General features: G+C 41.2%; 1 protein-coding gene across 4 annotated transcripts in view; it reads right to left on the reverse strand.

Moving 5' to 3' along the window:
• The window catches only part of Nr1h4 (nuclear receptor subfamily 1 group H member 4), an 80,640-nt gene that overhangs the window by 17,700 nt on the left and 42,660 nt on the right, over window positions 1-20,280 (reverse strand). For 2 of the 4 annotated variants that reach the window (XM_021173868.1, XM_021173866.2), the window contains 5 exons: window positions 11,689-11,841; window positions 8,823-8,959; window positions 6,958-7,056; window positions 6,532-6,631; window positions 2,064-2,210 (listed from right to left, as the gene is read on the reverse strand). In XM_021173868.1, the coding sequence (XP_021029527.1) occupies window positions 2,064-2,210; window positions 6,532-6,631; window positions 6,958-7,056; window positions 8,823-8,959; window positions 11,689-11,841 (636 nt within the window). The remainder of the gene's footprint in view (window positions 1-2,063; window positions 2,211-6,531; window positions 6,632-6,957; window positions 7,057-8,822; window positions 8,960-11,688; window positions 11,842-20,280) is intronic. The other 2 variants (XM_021173869.1, XM_021173867.2) reach the window with 1 other exon arrangement.

Raw genomic sequence — 20,280 nt, forward strand, 5'->3', positions numbered from 1 at the left:
ACTGTCTCCTGTGGGAGATACATGTCAGCCCGGAACTCCGTCATTAAACTACCTCATGCTTTTACATCAAGATGGTCGTCTGTTCGTGATTCTTGGGTGCACGCCGAACAAAAATTGAGTGGGGGTTTCCCCACTAGGTTCTTTCACCCCCAGAGACAGGGATCACACCTTTGAAATTCCCTTATCTCCCTGTAGGAGTTTTCCACTCTGCTTTATCCTACGGAGACTTGCAAAGATGTATTTTCATACTTTCCTCTTCTGTTCAAAAACCTTTAACATCTCAATATTACCTAGAAAATAACAAAATTCAAGGCCCCTAACCATCTCGTCTCGGTTCCCCTTCTTGTAAGCCTAAATCTATTAACCTCAGCCTCACTTGCCCAAGATGTCTGGCCACACTGGCCCTTTGGTCCTACAAGTGCACTCCAAGCCTCCAGATGCATTACTGTTCAGGGCCCAGGTCAAATGCTAACACAACCTTTCCAGAGGAGGTGCTTCCCAATAGAGGTCACCTCTCAGCTAGCTCTGCTCCTGCATCTTACTGGGCTTCGTCTTAGTTGTACAGATTTCTCTTTCTTTACAAGACCTTAGATTTTACAAAGGAGGCAGTTTGATTAATCTCTTCACCATGGCACTTCCCCTCTAAATCCTCATTAAACTAATGAATCCGTGGCTGCATAAGGACAGTGTACCTTCTACAAGTATGCACTGTTAAACTCTGCTAATGATGGCAACTATACTTTAGGGTTTGGGGAAATATATACAGGGGTCTTGAAGATAGCTGTCAATTTTTAACTAAGAAAACATTATGACTATAAGGTAGTTTAAAAAGATAATCCTAATGTGTGTGTTTGTATGTGTGTGTGTACATAATACAAATACATACCTTCTTCTGATTGCTGTTCTAGAATGCTGGTTTTAGAAGTCTTTAACCTTGTTTCAATTAGTCACAGAATAAGATCTTTAGAGGAGGTTATCTCTCCAACTCCATTCCCCAACCCATCCATAATCTCATAGTGAAATAAAAACACCTTATTTTAAGGATTCCCACAAGAAAAACTTGCACAGAATTTATGGAAGTCCATCCCAGCGTCTCTTGGCATTTTCTGCCAGAGTATCACTCCATAATGAGTTAAGCTGAATTATGTGTGGTATGATTTCACTTTCTCTCTTAAGGGGTAGTGTAGTATATTGCTTTAAATGTATGGCTTCTAGCTGGGGATAGGGGCTTTAGCTCAGTAGAAGGCCAAATGCCCAATCCATGAAATGCTCCATTTAGATCTAGTCATTGCAAAGTAAATAAAATGAAGAAGACATATGGCTTCTGAGATCAGAATTTCTGTTTGTCTCTGGAGACCTGAGCTTTCTCTCTTGGCTTCCTCATCTTTAACGTAGGGGTGATAATAGAACTCATCTCATAGGGTGATTTCAGACTTTGACTAAACTATATGTAAATTATTCAGAACAATGTCTGGAATCTCGAAAATGATATATGAGTACTGATTATAATTATTTATTTTATTTTGAATAGGATGGATAAAAGCTTAATACTAGTCTTTCATACCTATAGGTTAGGAATAAAAGAATCTTTTTTTTTTTTTTCTGAACTGGATAGACCCAGTTCCATTGTACCATTTTTAATCAGATGAAAAATTTTAATATTTCACAGATCTTCATCTTAGTTCAGAGAAGAATATTTTGCTGGGGTTTTTTGTTTTTGTTTTTGTTTTTTGTTTTTTTCTAGACAGGGTTTCTCTGTATAGCTCTGGCTGTCCTGGAACTCACTTTGCAGGCTGGTCTCGAACTCAGAAATCTGCCTGCCTCTGCCTCCCGAGTGCTGGGATTAAAGGCGTGTGCCACCATGCCCAGCTATTTTGCTGTTATTAAGAGGATTTTCGAACCACGATTCCAAAAGTCTCACCTATTTAACCTATATTTTTTTATAGCCGTTCTTCATGCTAGGTGCATGGTCATGTAATGTTGCCTGATAGATTAGGGCCCATCTTCATGGTTTGAATGCCAAATTTTACTTAGATTAAAAACTCTTTAAGTATGTCACTTACCACTCTTTCGAATTCTTTCTTCCAACAGGTCTGCATGTCCGGCAGGAAGTTTCTTATTAAAAATCTCCGCCGAACGAAGAAACATGGCCTCCACTGCGGACCCTTTGAGCAAAGCAATCTGATCTTCGTGGTCCAGTGTCTGAAACCCTATGATGATAATCAAACGGGTCAAGGAGTCGTGTTTGCCCAATAATATTTCACACTGTTTATATAGGATACTATTGCATGCACACAATAAGGTATCATCATCAGATCATCCATACTGGTAAAGCCTTCACATCAACTGACAGTGTAGTTGTTTCACAGTAGGTCTTCAGGGGGAGTCAACTGGATTCCTGTTGGACCCCCAATGAGAAGCTTGATGTGTGTCTCCACTGAGTCAGGCTTACTGGAGAAATGCGGTGAAAAGAGAGATGCCAACTGCACAGCAAGCTCATGCATAACTGTAGAGAATGGCTGACTCAGATGGAGCAGCCCCCAGAAACTGGATGTAGGCAGATTCTCTTTGAGCCATTATTCCAGGCACACCTGGCATGCAGGGTCAACTCAGAAAACAAAAGCTCCCAGAGCCAGAATATTGAGCTGTGGGGCTCAGTCAGAATGTAGCGAATGAGTCACATACCCCCCAGATGACTGGTGCACTTTGAGGTATGATTTCTGGGCTATGGTCTGCACCTTGCACGGTGCGGACAAAGCTGAGGAAGAACTATTAGTTTCGAGGAACAGAACGTCATCTGGAAGACACGAAGTCCTCCAAGTCCTCATCAAGGCTTTTAGAGCACAGCCCCCAGCAATGGCTCTGATGTCCTGTCCATCACCCCTCCCTGACTCTCTCCTCCTGATACGCTGAGACCATGACTCTCCTGAGATCTGGAAGTGCGCTGTTGTACCAGAGATGAATGTTCTTCTCTGGTATCCCTGTACTGCCCCTCCTCACAACAGGCATTAGTTATCTACTGAAAGCTTATCCTGTGTAAAACTCCAGGCTCTCACTAGATGCCACCTGCTTCATGTCTGCCCACAGAATGTACCACTACCTGTCATGAGACAATGGATTCATGGTTATATGTTCCTTCCTATGAAGGAATATAAAGTTTTTAGAACAAATACTGACTACTTCACTTTTGTACCCTCAATGCCTGGCACATAATAGGTGCTTGATATTACTTGTTGGGCAGCAGAATGAATAAATAAGTGAATGAACACAATTTTTTGTGCACACACACACACTCACACCGAGACAGACAGACACACATACATACACTCACACACCCCGGGGTGTGTGTCTATCCATTATAGAATGTCTAATGGATTAGGAAAGTGTTAAACAGCAGTGGGCATTCAAAGAGAGTAACACTAAGGATTAACAGTCACTATCTGGGTTGGAGACTTAGCTCAGTGATTGTCTAAGCCTGCTAGAAGTTCTGGGTTCCAAGCCCTCCCTAGTACCATATGAAACTGGATATAGGTGATGTTTGCCTATAATCTCAATACTTGTTAGATAAAAGCATGGAGACCAGAAATTCAAGGTCTTCTAATGATACCACTTGTTTGAAGTCAGTCTAGCCTCCATAAGGCCCTTTCTAACAAAAAGGTCACTTTCCTGAGACCCTAAGGGCTCCTCTGCTGGCAGGACCATGCCTTCACCTTACTGGGTCTCCAGCCCTGTGCACAGTGACTGACAAAAGATGTACTAATGGATAGCAGAATTTCCCACCAATCCCTTTCAACATTGGTGATCTACTACCATTGCTGATATTTGTAATGTTATTTCTACAGTTGCAATTAGGGAAAAAGATTGACAGAGCTTTTTTTTTTTTGTCTATTGTTTCTTTCTGTGTTTTAAGATTTTATCCCCCCTCCCTAATACTGAACACACATTCATTCTACCCTCCCTTTGATTCCAGGGACTGGGAATGAGGAAGAGTTAAAATATTCCCATTTGCATCTTCTCACCCATTATTTTGCAGATCAAAAGAAACTGACCATTTGAACTGAAAAAAAAATACCTTCACATAGTTTTTAAAATCTCATCGCCCTCTACCTTTTTCATTTCTTCTCGCAGTTTTTATTATTTTTTTTGTGATATCAGTTTTTAATCTCGATTGGTGTCACCTTAATTAGCATATAACAAATTAGGCTTCTCTTTCATTGTTAGTAGAGAAGTAAGAGAATATTAAAGTTTCAATGACAGCGAGAACTTTCTGCATTCTATGAGTTTCATTAGGCTAATGTCTCTCAGTGACACATTTAATAAAGAATAACAAAAAGAGGGCAGATGAGCAGGTCTAATTAAAACCTACGTCAGAAGCTATTGTCTGTTCTTTAATAAGTGTTACGCTGCTACTGAAGGTATGTATTACACTCTGCACTATGAAATTGTAAATGCACTAATGTTTTAAAATTCTTTTGAGACAAATCTGATTAGGTAGCCGAGGCTAACTTTGTAAATCTTTTCTTCACTGAAACAATCTGAATCACTTCTCTGATGACACAGATACACTAATGATGCATGCTGGGAAATGCAGCTTGGCACTTCCTTTTCTTTACTGGAGAAGTTCATGGGTTTAGCACCTCAGCACACAGCTCTTTTCTTTACCTTATACACATCACCATTCATCAATGTGCATGGAGTTTCGTATCTATCGTCCACTCCTCCTCCTTTTCTCTTCTACTCTTGTTTGTTTGTTTGTTTGTTTTTTGAGACAGGGTTTCTCTGTGTAGCCCTGGCTGTCCTGGAACTCACTCTGTAGACCAGGCTGGCCTCAAACTCAGAAATCCGCCTGCCTCTGCCTCCCAAGTGCTGGGATTAAAGGTGTGTGCCACCCTCCTCCCCTCCACCCCGTCCCCCTGGCTCTCTCTTCTACTCTTATTACCTTAGTTTGAGCCTTCTTCCCTAGACTTGAGCAGTGGCATAGAAACGGACCCCCTGCTTCCTGTCTCTTCCCGTCCAAGCCTACCTCATAGACCTGGTAAGGCCATCTATCTATAATAAGAACATCATCATTACCTAAAACTTCTTTACCACCCAGGAAGCAACGGCTACATTCCTTAGTTAGGCCCCTACCATCTAATGCCAATTTGCCTTACTACCTAATCAAAGAGCATGCCAAAGACATTACTCTATAGCCACATTGAATTTTGCCTCCCATCATGCGTGTGTGTGTGTGTGTGTGTGTGTGTGTAGGGTGTCATATATGTTCGTGTGTGCATTTTTATTTGTGTATGCATCTATATATGTGGGTGTGGCTTTGTGAAGGTCAAAGGTCAACACTGAGTAGCTTCATCAAACACTCTCCATTTTATTTTTTTGAGACAGACTCCCTGACTCTGGACCTCACTGATTCAGCTCGTTTGGCTGGTCAGTAAGTCCTGGGATCCTTCTGTCTTTGCCTCTCCAGAGCTGGCATTGCAGCAACATAACACTGTTCCTGGCATTTTACATGGGTACTGGAGATCCCAACATCAGGTCCATGTCTTTGGCCTCTGCGTTTACCTGTATGAGTGTGTGTGTGTGTGTGTGTGTGTGATCTTAAAAATGTCTAGCTTGGATATAGTCTTTTCTGATGGCTGTTAGGTTTTCTTGAACTTAATTCCTCTCTTTTTGAGTAGTGTGTGTGTATGTGTGTGTGTGTGTGTGTGTGTGAATACCTTTTCACTACCCTTCTTGAAGGGAACAGCCATGTACTTGTATGGCCTCAACCACTGTTAATGGAGCAACAGATAAATGACAACTTTGCAGAGTCTCAATTCTGACCTATGGATTTGGGAAAAAATTTCTTTCAGTTTTAAAAACAGGATTTAATCTATACCATGCTGGTCTCAAAGGTTAATATGCAGCCAAAGATGACGATAAACTTCAGTTTCTACTGCTTCCACCTTCTAGGAGGCAGAATTTATAAGCATATACCATCAGGCCCAGTTTACACAGAGCTATGGGTCAAACTCGGAACTTCGTGACTATTAGGATTAGCATTCTAGTAACTGAATCTAGGAAGAATTATTTTGATTCTGAGTATGCTTTCTGCCTCTAAGTTTTCACGTCTCTAGTAATTAGAAATGTTTAAGTGACTTGAATCTCTTCAATGTCACAGAAAAACTATACAATATAGTAGTTTAATTACTAATGGAAAAACACCTAGCAAAAGAAATCCCCCGATAGATCGGGTCATATAAGAATGCTTTAAGAACTGGAGCTGGGCATGGTGGCACACACCTTTAATCCCAGCACTTGAGAGGCAGAGGCAGGCAGATTTCTGAGTTCGAGGCCAGCCTGGTCTACACAGAGTGAGCTCCAGGACAGCCAGGGCTACACAGAGAAACCCTATCTCGAAAAAAACCAAATAAACAAACAAAAAGAATGCTTTAAGAACTGAAATAAAATATTGTACACAGAGTGATTAATATTATAATGGCACATTTTACGTATTTCAAGAACATTAATTTTTATTATTTAGAAAAAAAATACCTGGAAGCTTTTTTGTGAATTCTACGAGAATCTGTACATGACTGGTTGCCATTTCTGTTAATATGAGAAAATTTTCTTCTGCACTAAATTCTTCTTTTAACTAAATTTTAAGAAAAAGTAAATGATTAATAAGTAGACAGGAAAAGAATAACCCAACATAAAATTGTTAGAGGACAAAAACCTGACTTGAATAATGAATTTTTTAAGACACAGGTCGTATTTGGAAACCATTACCGTTTACAAGACAGACCTGAGACTTCCTTCCAATTGTTTAATGCTGATACAAGCTTGGACATATAACTTGAAGTCTCAGAAAACAATCACTTTGAATAACACATTTACATATAAATCCCACCTTAAAAAGTAGTGAAAGGTCACAGAAAATGCTAACTTTAAATAAGTAAATTGTTCAGATAGAGTACATACGATTTTATTTGTGATTTCCTGAGGCATTCTCTGCTTGCTGTACGAATCCATAATATAATCCAGGAGGGTCTGCTGGTCTGCCGTGAGTCCAGTTTTCTCCTACACTGGCAAGAAAATGAAAGGTGTTAGGGAGGGCGGTCAAAGGCATATTCCAGTATGTGCACTCATCTGAAACAAACTAATGACGAAGGATTTTTCAAAGCCCCCAGAGCTGTGACCCTTCACATGGTGGGAGACAGGTTTCTCTAGGTCCTGGCACAAGCAGTAACTTATTTCCCTAAAGTTGTTTCTATTTGCTTGTTTTCCTAGGTAGACAACATGAGCAATGAAACACCCTCATGCATCTCATGGGACTAAATAGTAATTCGAACATAGGGGCTACTGAGCACCGCAACATTGAAGGTCAGTAGGATTTCAAGGTTCAATCATAGCTTCTGAAGGCTTCCTGTGTGTTACATGGAGAATCCATCCACGAATACTCGTCTGTATTCAAGGGGGGCAAACTGGCCCATGGACCACAGCCACCTGTGTAAGTGTAACGTTTTATTGGAAGGTGGCCGTGCTCCTTTCCTGGTATTTTGTCTGTGCTCCCTTTCAGTTAAAATGGCAGTTACATGGTTGTCATAGAGAGCATGTGGCCAACACCTAAAAGCCTACATATATAGCGCGCTGCAGAAAAAAAAATGTCTGCAGAGCCCACAGTCAGATCCCAGATATCTCTTTCCATTGTCACTGTCTCTGAAGGAATATAAACGGTTGCGTTAACTTTCTTTTATATATATATATATATATATATACATATATATATATATATATATATATATATATACCAAAGCATTACTGATTACTGATGGGGCACTGTAGCAGAATGATCCTTTTTCATAAGATTCGTTTTCCCGAAATCAAAACAAACAATAAGATTAAAAACCTAAGAGGGGAGGAAGTTCTCCTTGCCAAATAAATACAGCCGAAGGTCTAGCTTGGAGATCTCGGCTTGTTGGCTTTTCAGATAATGGAAGATAAGAATTCTTCCAGAGGTTCTGTGATTTGTGTGATGTCTAACCAGCCCAGAGGCTGTTCCCTCACTCTGTCTTTAGTTATCCAATGGATTCTTAAGATTCTGTGAAAAGGGTCTTTCTCTATTGGTCCACAGATTTGTGGTGTCCTGGATTCCCCTTTGACATGGACCAATCCACAACCTCTGCAGGGTCCAGACTTCCTGAGTTGGAACTTTCCTTCTCAAGGGCAAGAGAGGGAGTGGGGAATTGGGATATAGCCATCAAAAACTTGCGTGGAGCCCAGGCATGGCCGTGTATGCTTTTAATTCCAGAATTCTGGAGGCAAGTCCCAGCACTTGAAAGGCAGAAGCAGGGGGATCGTTGTAACTTTGAGGCTATTCTGGTGTTCTAAGCTAGCCATGACTGCACATTGTGATCCCGTCTCAGAAAAAACAAAAAACAAAAGACAAACAAAAAAACAAAAAAACCTCAAGTGAAAAACTCCATCGTGGAGATTACATTGTTCCCCCTGGCAGCCATTAGGCAGTAAGCGGCCCTGCCAGAATCTACACTTTCTACCCTATACATTGCTATTATTTAAATTTTTCACCCCCAAGCATCCCTATCCCTCTTGATTCAAAAGAAAAGGAGGACTCTGTTCCAAAGGCAACTGAGATGAAAATTTGGCCATGGCCAAGGCTCTACTCCAACAACCTCCCAGCCAGACTGACAGGTTCAACCAGAAGCCCATTCGCACCAGCTTTGGCCCCGCCGCCCTCGCCCTCGCCCTCGCCCTCGCCCTCGCCCTCGCCCTCGCCCTCGCCCTCGCCCTCGCCCTCGCCCTCGCCCTCGCCCTCGCACTGTTACCCTGCAAAACTTGGTTGTGGAGGTCACTTGTCGCAAGTCACGCCCTTCGCTGTCGTCCTCATTCACTGTCTGATCGGCGTGCTGCTTCACATTTTTCCTTAGCCGTTTAGATTTACACTGGATTTCAGTTAACAAACCTTGGGGGCATTGGGGGTGGAGGGGAAGAAAGGAAGAAAATAAGGATAAACCACCAACCAAAAAAAAAACACATCATGGTGGGACTCACGGCTCTAGCTGCATATGTAGCAGAGGATGGCTTAGTCCTTCATCAATAGGAGGAGAGGCCCTTGGTCCTGTGAAGGCTCTATGCCGCAGTATAGGGGAATGCTAGGGCTAGGAAGCAGGAGTGGGTGGGTTGGTGAGTGGGGGTGGGGGTGGATAGGGGGTGTTCGGAGGAGAAACTAGGAAAGGGGATAACATTTAAAATGTAAATAAAGAAAGTATCTAATTTTTAAAAATCCTATTGGGTGTATGGTCCTTGAAGATGCTGTTAGGTCGTCAGCTCAGGGGATGCGCAGAGCTAATTCTGGCTCGTCTGGCATTTAAAAGGAGAAGGCCAGATGGAGGGATGGCTTTGTGGTTAAGGGTAGATGCAGATCTTGCAGAAGGCTGCAGGAGGAGATTGGTTCCCAGCACCCACACCACCTGTGGGGGGCCCCACAACCACCTGTGATTCCACTTCTAGGGGGTCCCATCCCCTCTCCTGGCCTCCTTGGGTACCCTGCATACATGATATACATCCACACAAACACGTACACTTGGACAAAAAATAAATCTTAAGGAAAAATAAAAAGCTAATTTTCTTTTTTTTAAGATTTGGTTTTGAGTGAGGCATTTGGCATCTGTGAGTGTGCTTCTTCATTTGTGGAACACAAATATTTGCCACAGAGGTTTGCATAGATGTGATTAGGTATTTTTAAAAAGAAACCACTGGGCTTTATATATAAATAATTTGTGATGCTAAAGGGTCATACAAAGCAGAAGATATTTAGTCAATGGTATCGCAAATGACACACTCCCTGTTCCCAGTCTAGGAGACCAGGGAAGCTGCCTTCAGAACATACAATTACTTTTAAACATCCAAGTGTTTTCACCTATATTAATACTGGTCAATAAAAAGTATATTCAGTTTTATAATATTAAACTTGTTGAGTAAAACAAATGTGAACTCCTTTCAGAAAAAAAATAAACCCCACTAATCTATGCCAATTATTTAAAAATACAAAGGTTACAATACTTAAGGATCGCCAGCCATTGCTTGGTTCCCAAGTTAAAGACAAAGCCTCTATTGTTGTTCTATGGGAGTTGGTGGAGCCCTGAGGAGGGGCCCAGATCTGTGGACTTCAGTGGTATGCCCTCAGATGGGACTGCGGGACCCCAGCTTCTTCCTCGGTCCCTTTTTCTTCCAGGCCAGGAGACCTGGAAGCTTTGTGCTACGGCATCAGCGCCTCACCTTTGCCCTGCAGAAGCTCAAATGCTGTGAAAAACAGTCACCAAACTTCTAAACGTATGGACCGAAATGAAATGTGTCCTCTTAATAATTCTCTTTGGTATTTTTTAGATATTGATAAAAGCCCAACAAACACAAAGTGTCTGAATCTTTTTTAGTGAGCGTGTAGTTATCATTGATTATTGATTATGCTTTGTGCTTTAACAACTAACAAAGACCTGCCTTCTATAGTTTTTGGATTTCTTTGTTCTTCTCTCAGCGATGGTGAAACAAGGCTCCGGGAGGTATAGTGTACAAAAGACTTATGAAACAGCTACGTCCCTGTGGGGAAGATGTTTGTGCTTATAAATAAAGCTACTGACTTTTGTGGGGAGGGTCTCTTACCAAGTGAGCTCAGGTGGAACAAGTTCATATTTAAGTCATGAGCAACATGAACCGCCCAGTGTCAAAGGATTACCGCTGCAAGATTGGATTGCAGTCGCTGCCCCCGTCAGGTTCTTATTTCATGTTTGCTAAAATGCGATTGTGATCAGCCTGTATAAAACTTTCATCCATCCAGGGATGGATTATTTATTTACACAGACCGATTTTTCTCCCTCCTGAACACATTGTTTCTCTGGGAATGTCCCAGTCACCCACACAGTTCAGGAACAATGGAGCTAGGGTCACCTTCCACGGGCTTTTATTTCACGTGGCATTCCCTCCCTGAATGTTCTCATCCCCTTGGTGAGATTTGTTTGTTCGTTTGTTTGGAGGAGGAACAAGGCATATCTCTAAATCTGAGCGGGCTGTAGGATGAAAAATTAATAATGTTATACTAACATGCATTCTAACTTCTGATGAAGGCGGTGGTTCCTCATAGGGCCAGTGTTTAATACAGTGCCCCCTTATCAGATCGAAGGACAAAATTATATTAAAACTCAGGGTCGTTAATTTCCTGTGTAAACCTATACAAATTGGCTCACAGCTGCACTGAGGGGAGAGGAATTCTTAATAAAAATGACTTAGTTTAAAACCCTATTTAGATAATTCACAGGCATTTACTGTCCCACCGCTCTGACTTTTTATGTAATTAAGCAATAAATAAAGAGTACGTTAAAATCAAATTTAGATGGACCTTTCAGAATGCCGTCCGACATAGCTCATTAAAGCAAGTTATTTCAATAATAACAACATCACTCCTTCTATAAAAGTCCTCGCAACAAAGGAAAACACAATCCCCAAACAAATCCGTCATTTCTTTTAGAGAAATAAGTTGCTCTTCTGATGGCAGTTTAAGGAAGTAAGCGGCCCAGCACCCCGTTCAAGAACTGAGACAGCTCGCCAGATCCTGTCCTTAACATGGGGCTGTCTGAGTTACCTGGCGCCTGCCTCCTTAGGAGGTTTTGGTGGAGTTTAATTGCTTGAGGTGGATACCTGTATACATACATTCAGCCAACATCCCCATCTCTCTGCACTTCCTTAGCCGGCACTCCTGGCACTTCCTGCGCATGTACATGTCCATCACGCAGTTGCCCCCGTTCTTACACTTGTACACGGCGTTCTTGGTAATGCTTCTTCGGAAGAAACCTGTGGGAGAAACACTGCAAACTGTAAGGAGGTCCCTATCAAGTTTTCAGGATATATATGTGGAGTCAAAGTTCTCAGGAACCGCTGGGCATCACCCCGATGAGCCTTGAGCCAAAGGGATGTAGCAATGGACATGTCGCCATGCGCTGTTATTGAAAAGGGAGCTATTTTAAATTTATCTCTCTAGAACAATAACAAGTGGAAATTAGGGACTCTCAGGGGGAAAAAAAATCAGTTTTTTTTTAAGAGTATATTGCTTCCATTTATCTTTATTGGGGGACAATTATGGGCCAGTAAGTGCTATATGCTGACGCTATAAAGGCAAACAATCCATCCCTGCCCTCGCGGAGTTTAAAGGTTGACCAAAAGCAAATGCATGCAAATAACCAAGCAAGGAAAGCGTAGGGTTTGTGTGGATAGTGTTGGACGCTGTGCTGGGGCAGGACGCATGCAGGGAAGTGTTAATATAGCAAGTGGGGGGCTAGAGATTTGGCTCTGGAATCAAGAGCACTGGGTGCTCTTGTGGACGACAGGGTTGGGTTCTCCAAACCCACGGTGGTGTTTTTACAGCCACTGATAACTCCAGTTCCAGGAATCCAACACCTTCTTTCGACTTCTGTGAACATCAGGCAAGCAGGCAGTACACATACACCCATGCAGATAAAACTCTTATACAACACACAAAATGAAATAAATAATCCTTTTTTCTTTTTAAACCTCGAATGTGAGCAGTAAGCAAAAATCTAGAACACGTGTAGTCGTTTACCAGGTAGTTAGGAAGAAAGTTATTATTCAAGGTTTGAGTTTTTCCACACTAATATAGACAGCCTTGCCTAACCATAAAAATTGCCAAGCATGATTTAAAACGCAGTATCTCCCCAGAGATGAACAGTCTAGCTGCAGTCAGTTCAGATAAGATGCTTCAAGCCAGGAAGAGAATGTGACTCTTCCTTCCATGTCCTCATCTGCTTGTTCTTCAATGAGTTGACCATAGCTTCCAATATTCCCAGGGTTGGTGGCAGTAAGCAGGGACATGTATTTGGGGAGCGAGAGAAGTAACAGAGAAACTAATACTTGTTTGGTACAGAAGTTTACACACTCACAATTTCATTTTCTTAGGTTTTGATGACATGCTGTAGACCATGGTTCAGAGATAAGCCCCTCGCAAATTTTGAAATTAAACATTTCTGAGTAGTGTCATGAATGGGATTTATTTCTATTTCTATTTTTATTTTTATTTTCTTACAGCCTCACCCAGGATAAGAATCATCCCTTCAGCCAGGAAATCCATGTTGTACTGATTACCCACCCAGTGGCATTTGAGAGATCTCATGTATGCAAGAAATTCTACCTCACATCATTCACATTTTTCTATTTTGTCATTGGTTGTTACTGATAATTCATGTCTGTATAGCTGTGTATATGATTCACAGTTTGAAGCCACCACTGGGTATCTTGGGATGTAGCCATTGTGGATGAAGGTGGACCATTTTGTTTTCATAACTGGGGTGTATGTGGCAAGTTTCAAAGCTAACACTTCCTCTCTTGGGTTGGGCTCTTCCCTTCCTATCACTGGGCTACTTTCAGTCATACTTCCTTGATGATAACAAAGCAGTTTCAATTCTAGCTTTTTCCATTCTAGGTTTACTCCTGTCCTACTTTGTGTCAACTGTCAAGTTGACAGCACCCAGAATCACCAGGCTTTTTCAAAGTCTCAGTCAATTGGTTTAATTAGGTTGGTCTGTGGGCATGTCTATTAAATAATCTTAAATGTTAGTTGATGTAGGTGGGTCCAGTCCACCGTGGGTGGTACCATTCCCCAAACAGATGGTCTTGGGCTATAAGGAAGCTAGGTAAACATGGTCCTGAACACACCAAGGAATGTGCCAGCAAGCAGTGTTCTTCCAGCCAGCTTGGTTTGTGTTGTACTACTTTGAGTGTAAATGAGTTCTCAACCAGAGGCAATACTGCAGGAAACAGCAAGCCTTGACTTCGCTCAATGATGGACTGTGACCTAGAAATATAAGTTGAAATGAGCCCTGTCTTACTCTAAGTTGCCTTTGGGCATCAAGTTTTATCACAGCAGCAGAAAGAACACAGAACAACTCTATATCCTTTGCACTGAGGTCTCTCTGTTTGAAGTTCTTAGCAAGGACTTATAACTTCACAAAGACTTGCTCTTGTCTAAGACATAAGTTGTTATTTTAACAGATGTTGGGTTAATAGCAAACATTTATTACTTACATTCTATTGCTCGAACCACTTTGCCACCACTTAGCTACTTAATCATAATATCAATTATTCCCTTCCCCTATAATATAAAGGAAAGGAAAATAATACAGAAACATTAAATATTTGGCCTTGATTTTGGGACAACTGAAAATCAGGAAGACCCTCAATTGCTCTGCTGTAGTTGCCTCTCCGGGGACACAGGACAAGCGAGAGTAGCTTAACACTAAGCGCTGACAGAGAACTGCATTCTCTGATGTTTCAGCTATCAAGATGGGCAAGGTATCCCTGTCTTCAGAACTCTCAGCTTGGGAATATGAAGAAGTAAATTCAAAGCAGAGTACAATATAAGCTGACAGCTAAATATGTAATACATTATTGAACTATGGAAGAAGAATATTAGGATATAGAACAAAATTTTGAGTCATTTCTATGTACTTATAAAGTTGCAGTATGTCTTAGAGGGGGGAACAATAATCCTGTAGACATGGAAAGTTGCATATTTATTATGGGAACTATGAAAAATAGTTATCCATTATCCAGCTATCATTCAAAAAGTTTTACAATAAAATAACTCTAATCTAAGGATCTCCCAATGCCTAAGAATCAAATGTCAAGCTAGGGTAACCCTAATTCCAGGTTGGGAAATCAGAAAAGGCTTTTTGAAAAATCTGCATGAGGGCTTACAGAATAAGTTTTGAAACATGTACCATGCGGAAGGAGAACAAGGCACAGTTGTCACAGAAGTTCCTAGGAAATGTAGATGATCCATTTTGGTACCAGGGTAAGGCTTGGGAATATTAGTGAGGGGTGACTAAGGGGTTAAAGTGAGAAAGTAGTGTTAAATGTCCTTGAAAGCCACACAGAGAAATCTTTGCTATGTAGGAAAGGAGAGATCCATCAGAAATTTGGTGATAGAAGGTCTGATTGACAGAGAAAATCCTAGAAGACAGAACAAGATGAAGAAGTGTGGAACTAGAAACTGGAGACAGAAGACAGGAGACCATAACATAGCTGAAAGGTTAGAGATCCTAGGCTAGACTGAGAGAGAGCTAAAAAGAGAAATGGGAAGGACAGTCTAGCCTTGGGTAAGTAGCTAAATATGAAAGCAGGGGCTGCGGGGAAAGGTAGCTATATCAGATATATCAAACTTAACTTAGCCGTGGTCTCCCTTGTCAATTTGTGAATTGATGTGAATTTCACTAGGGAAGATCGGAACACTTTCCTAAGTGTCAAATCTAACCCAATAAAATCTTTAAAATAACAACATTCTATGCTTCAGATTAGCACTGATATCAAGAGTACAGATACCAAAGTGTGCATTTTTAGTGAGTAAAGCAAAAGAGTTTGTTTTCCCCAAGGCCAAGCCCTGAACTCAATGATCATCTTAGCTTTCGTGACTCAGTCTTCCCATGAGTCTTTAGCCCCGCCTAAGAATGACTCCCTTTAAAACTGTCATAGATATGGAGAGACCGCTCAACAGTGAGCAGAATAAAACTCCTTATTCCAAGAAGAATCAAAGAAAGGATGCACAGAATAATACTGCAGGCTTTTCTTTCTTTCCTTCTTTTTTTTTCTTTTTACCTCTGGTATTAAACTGAAAAGGAAATCATTATCATATCAATAGCTGAATTAATTAGCTTTCACTCTGGGAAAGCAGCACAATATTATCACTACATCATTTAAATGTGGGCACATATACTGTATTTATACTTATGCAAATCTGACCACACACACTGTGCCTCTATCTTGCGCATATTCAACAATGCTCATATCAGAAGAGTCATTTGAAAATGAATTTATAGGAAATTCTCAGAGGATCAGAACCTTCCTGATAATAAAAGATGAGTGGTTGAGAGGACAGGCCTTGCCAAGTTGGGGGTAGGGAATCTCTGGCTTGTAGAACAGCTTGGGGATGGTATTTTCATGGGTCTTGTCATCCTAATGTACATGCCTGCATGCATGCCTCATTGGACATTGGTGTTTAAGGATCCCTATGTCTTAAAAACAGCAACAAACATAGAATTCAGAATTCTTTACGTAGAATGTGGCCTACAGAGAGATAACTTTACACACAGCACTTATTTTCAGCCAGACACATGGTTCTGAAACACTTTGCATATCCTTAATCCAATGAGGTAGGCGCTATCATCCTTCCTTTCCCATGGGAGAGGAACTTGAGTTGCACAGAGGATAACTTGCTCAAGGTCCTACAGGTAATACATTGTAGAGTTTGAGTTGGAATCCTTGGAGGCTCAGTTCAGATTTCAACCACTGCCTTCACAGGCCTTCAAGCAGAATAAGAAGTTTGTATCCCCCAAAATGTTCTTTCAAGACATTAATGTCCCCAAATCTCAATACTGCATGGAAACAAAGAGCTGTTTCCATACTCAGGCCGAGTCCACTAGTCTTTCTCAGTCATTTTAGTAACGTTAAAATTAACCAAAATGTTGAGTTGTGAAAATTAACCAAAATGATGTATTATGCCTATGTGCCTTGTTCTTGCTCCTATTGAGTTTTCCTTTTCTATCCCTCCCAAGAAGATGGGCATCATCTTTTTTGTTTTGTTTTGTTTGTTTGTTTGTTTGTTTTTTGGTTTTTTTTTTTTGAGACAGGGTTTCTCTGTATAGCCCTGGCTGTCCTGGAACCACTTTGTAGACTAGGCTGGCCTCGAACTCAGAAATCTGCCTGCCTCTGCCTCTCAAGTGCTGGGATTAAAGGCGTGTGCCACCACCGTCCGGCTGATGGGCATCATCTTATGCCCACTCACTCCAGCAAAAGCTAAAGTCCTCTCTCCATCTACATAAATACAACTCTTTCCCAGGGCTTTCATTTTCATTTAGCCTGTCATTGAAAGAATTGTTCTGGATCGCCGAGAATATAAAAGATCAGTGACTATTTCTAGAGTTGGGAGTAGCAGAAGCAGCTTAGCTGGGAAGAGATGTGGAGAACTTCCCCAGAGCTTTGGGACTGAGTGAATTTCACAGGTTCTGTGAGTGATGACCCAGCATCCATGAAAAATCCCCAGGAAGGAGGGAAAGCCCGTGAGGGCCTGGGGATAGAGCTCAGCAGTAGGCTGCCTGTGTAGCATGCACAACGGCTGTGAAAAATTACTCATAAGGCAAATCTATGCAGTGGTGACTTCCTAACGAGCTAATGGAAAATGAATTGGTTTCAAAAGAAATTCATTTCAGAATCTATCCAGTGAAGTAACCATTATATAACAGAGTTAAAAACACAATGCAGACAAAAACAAATAAAAAAAATTTCTAATAGACTAACTTTAAAAAAATAAAGCTAAAAAATTTTTATTTTACGTATCAAGATTGGTGGTATACAGCAAAATCAACATGTCAGAGGATGACCAACAAGGTTAAAATGCACTTTCTAATGTTAATGTCTAAAACTCAGTGACTTAAGTTTTGCCTTCAAGAAGCTAGGAAGGAAGAGGAAAATAATTACAAAGAAGACAAAAGAAAAAAAATTTAAAAATTTTAAAATCAATGTAACTTAAAATAGGAAAACAATATAAAAAAGATCAACGAGACTAAAAGATGATTCCTAGCAATAAAATTAATACTTCTCTAAATAGGCTAACCGATTAAAAAAGATACAAATTATGAATATCACAGGTGAAATGGGCCCCATCAGTGTAGACCCCTTAAAAGGAAAACGAGGGAATAAAGAACTTTATAGATTATCAAGAAGTCTAATCTCACACATTTGATGACTTCAATGCAATTCCTTAAGAATGCTTTTCAAAGCTTACTTGGGAGGAGCTAATCAACAAAGCAGGCCTGTCTTATAAAAGGAACTGAATTGATAAATAATCTCCCAAAACAGAAACAACCAGGCCCAGGTGACATCACTGGTTAATTCTACCAACCGTCTGAAGATGTTTATCATCTGTCTGTTCTCTTTTCCAGAAAGCAGAAGGAGCACTTTCTAGCCTTTCTACGTGCAATACCTTAATACCAGAAAATATACAAAAACACTACAAGGAAAGTAGATGGCACCATGTCATTTTTCCCTTGTTCAGGTAGGTGTGCATGCCTGTTGACACTCCTGCGAAGGCTGAAGCAGGGTTTTCAGGGTGTGTTTCCCCATCACTCTCTGTTTTATTGCCTTGAGACCAGGCACCTCACTGGAAGCGTATCATTTCATCAAGCCTGATTGATGAGCGGGCTCTTGGGCTCTACCTGTTGTCATGTTCTCCTCCTCCTCCTCCTCTTTCTTCATTCTTCTTATTTTTCTTCCTCTTCTTCCCCCCTTTATCCCCTTCTTCTCCCTCCTCCTCTTTATCCTTTTTTTCAAAACTGAGTTTCCAGGTGTGCACAGCCATTTAATATAGATACCTAGGACTCACCAGGTCTTTGTCCTTACAGAGCAAGTGTCCTCACATGCTGAATCATCTCTCCTGACCCACACTTTTCTTTCTCTTATTTTAATTTAGACTGGTTAGAACTGGCGTTTATTTGTCTGGCATTGTGCTTTCAGCTCTGTTATGTAAAGATTACTTCACTGGGCAGGTTATGAAACAAATTTCATTTAATATTACTTGAACCAATTAAAAAAAATCATTTTAGCCAATTTGAGCTTACCTCAAAACACCTTGACTCTAACCCAACAGGAAATAGAACATACTTCAAGACCTTTGAGTCTTCTCTGCTAAGGATAAAGCCCATGTTGGCAAATGTTAGCTCATCAAGGCCACTGGCAACAGGAACTTAGCCAAGGTGAATTCATCTGTCCTAACTCTTGAGGAAAGCAGCATCCACGAATGGCATTGGTAAAAATGAGTAGAACTCTCTGGGCTTCGGAGACCACACAAGAGCTGCATGCTGCTATACAAGCTACGGCCATAGAGAATGGCATGCAAGGGAAGATGGAAATGTGCAACCAGGTTCAGTGTAAGCAGATGTCCAGCACCTCTGAAGCCACAAAACATTGCTTCTCGGGCCCAGATGTAGCACATGAGTAGCCTATTTCCAGAACCACAGAGAAAACAAATATATGTGTATGAAGCACCACCTCTCAGATAATCAATCAATAGGCTAAAGGCTTTGAAAGGCTGTCGGAGCCTCTTGGGAGACCAGAAGAGATGTCACCCCCAGACCTTCACACTGCAGAAGCCAGACAGGATAGTTCTGTTCTGGCCCTCCTCTGTCTTCCAGGTTGAATGGAGGGAAGATGTTTCAGCTATCCAAATGAATGACCAAACCAAAGACCTAAAAACTAGAGCAGTGTGTGGTCATTGCTGGGAGTCTCTGCGGAACGGGACTGGAGCGGAAGTGAGCAGGGGCAGAGGCCATTTCCCAACAATTCTCCCTTTGCTTCATTTGTTGTTCGAATCCACTGGACTCCCATCAACAGCATGTTTATTAAGGGGCGATGGAGTCTAAAAGAAGAGAAAATAACATTCCACTGACATCCTCCTCCCTGCTGGTGTCTGCCGAGAACAGGAGGGCAGGGGTCAAGTTGTGATAAAGCCTGGCTCAGCATGTCCTTAAGAGCTAATTAGATGCCCATATAGACAAACTCCTGGAGGCTGCAGCCTGACCTTAGCACACCTCAGGTGGTCTGGGCTTCTATAAGCAAAACTCCACCCTGGGTAGCCTATAAACTAATTTACTCTCCAGGGCATTTAATCCTTTCCCTCTGAACTGCTGCTTACATGCTTCTTGGGTTTATTCTTGTCTATGAATCAGTAGCTGTCCTTGTTTAACAGTTTGAGCTTTGGGAAGTTGATATTTTGTTGATATTTTGTTATCTCTGTTGTTTACCTTTGTGTTGTTGTTTCCATCATAGGTCAGTTAGATACATTGGTTTTTTTTTTTTCATTATTGCTTTACAGTGGTAACTGTAAAAATATTTTTTTCCTGTTTTGCTCATCACTGCATCTCCTCCTATAGGTTAGGAGAAGGGATGACATATAAGGTAATACTTAATACTATGTTATGAGTAGAGAAGTTAATTAATGAATCACCAGGAAGAGATCGTTTTGAAGCATGTTTTGATAGTTTGAAGATTTGATAGTATGATGCCAGTTGGGACAGGTAGATGAACAAAGCAGAAACAATAATAAAATTAATTCGTTACAAAAACGTATCAACAGCTAATGCCTATGGACCCTTTAGGTATGCCGGGCAGAGAGCTGAATTTTTAAAATGCAGCATCCGTGTATTTCAATACAGCGAGGCAAAGAGAATG

Source organism: Mus caroli, chromosome 10 (genome assembly GCF_900094665.2).
Source record: "Mus caroli chromosome 10, CAROLI_EIJ_v1.1, whole genome shotgun sequence".
In the NCBI taxonomy this organism is placed as follows: domain Eukaryota; kingdom Metazoa; phylum Chordata; class Mammalia; order Rodentia; family Muridae; genus Mus; species Mus caroli.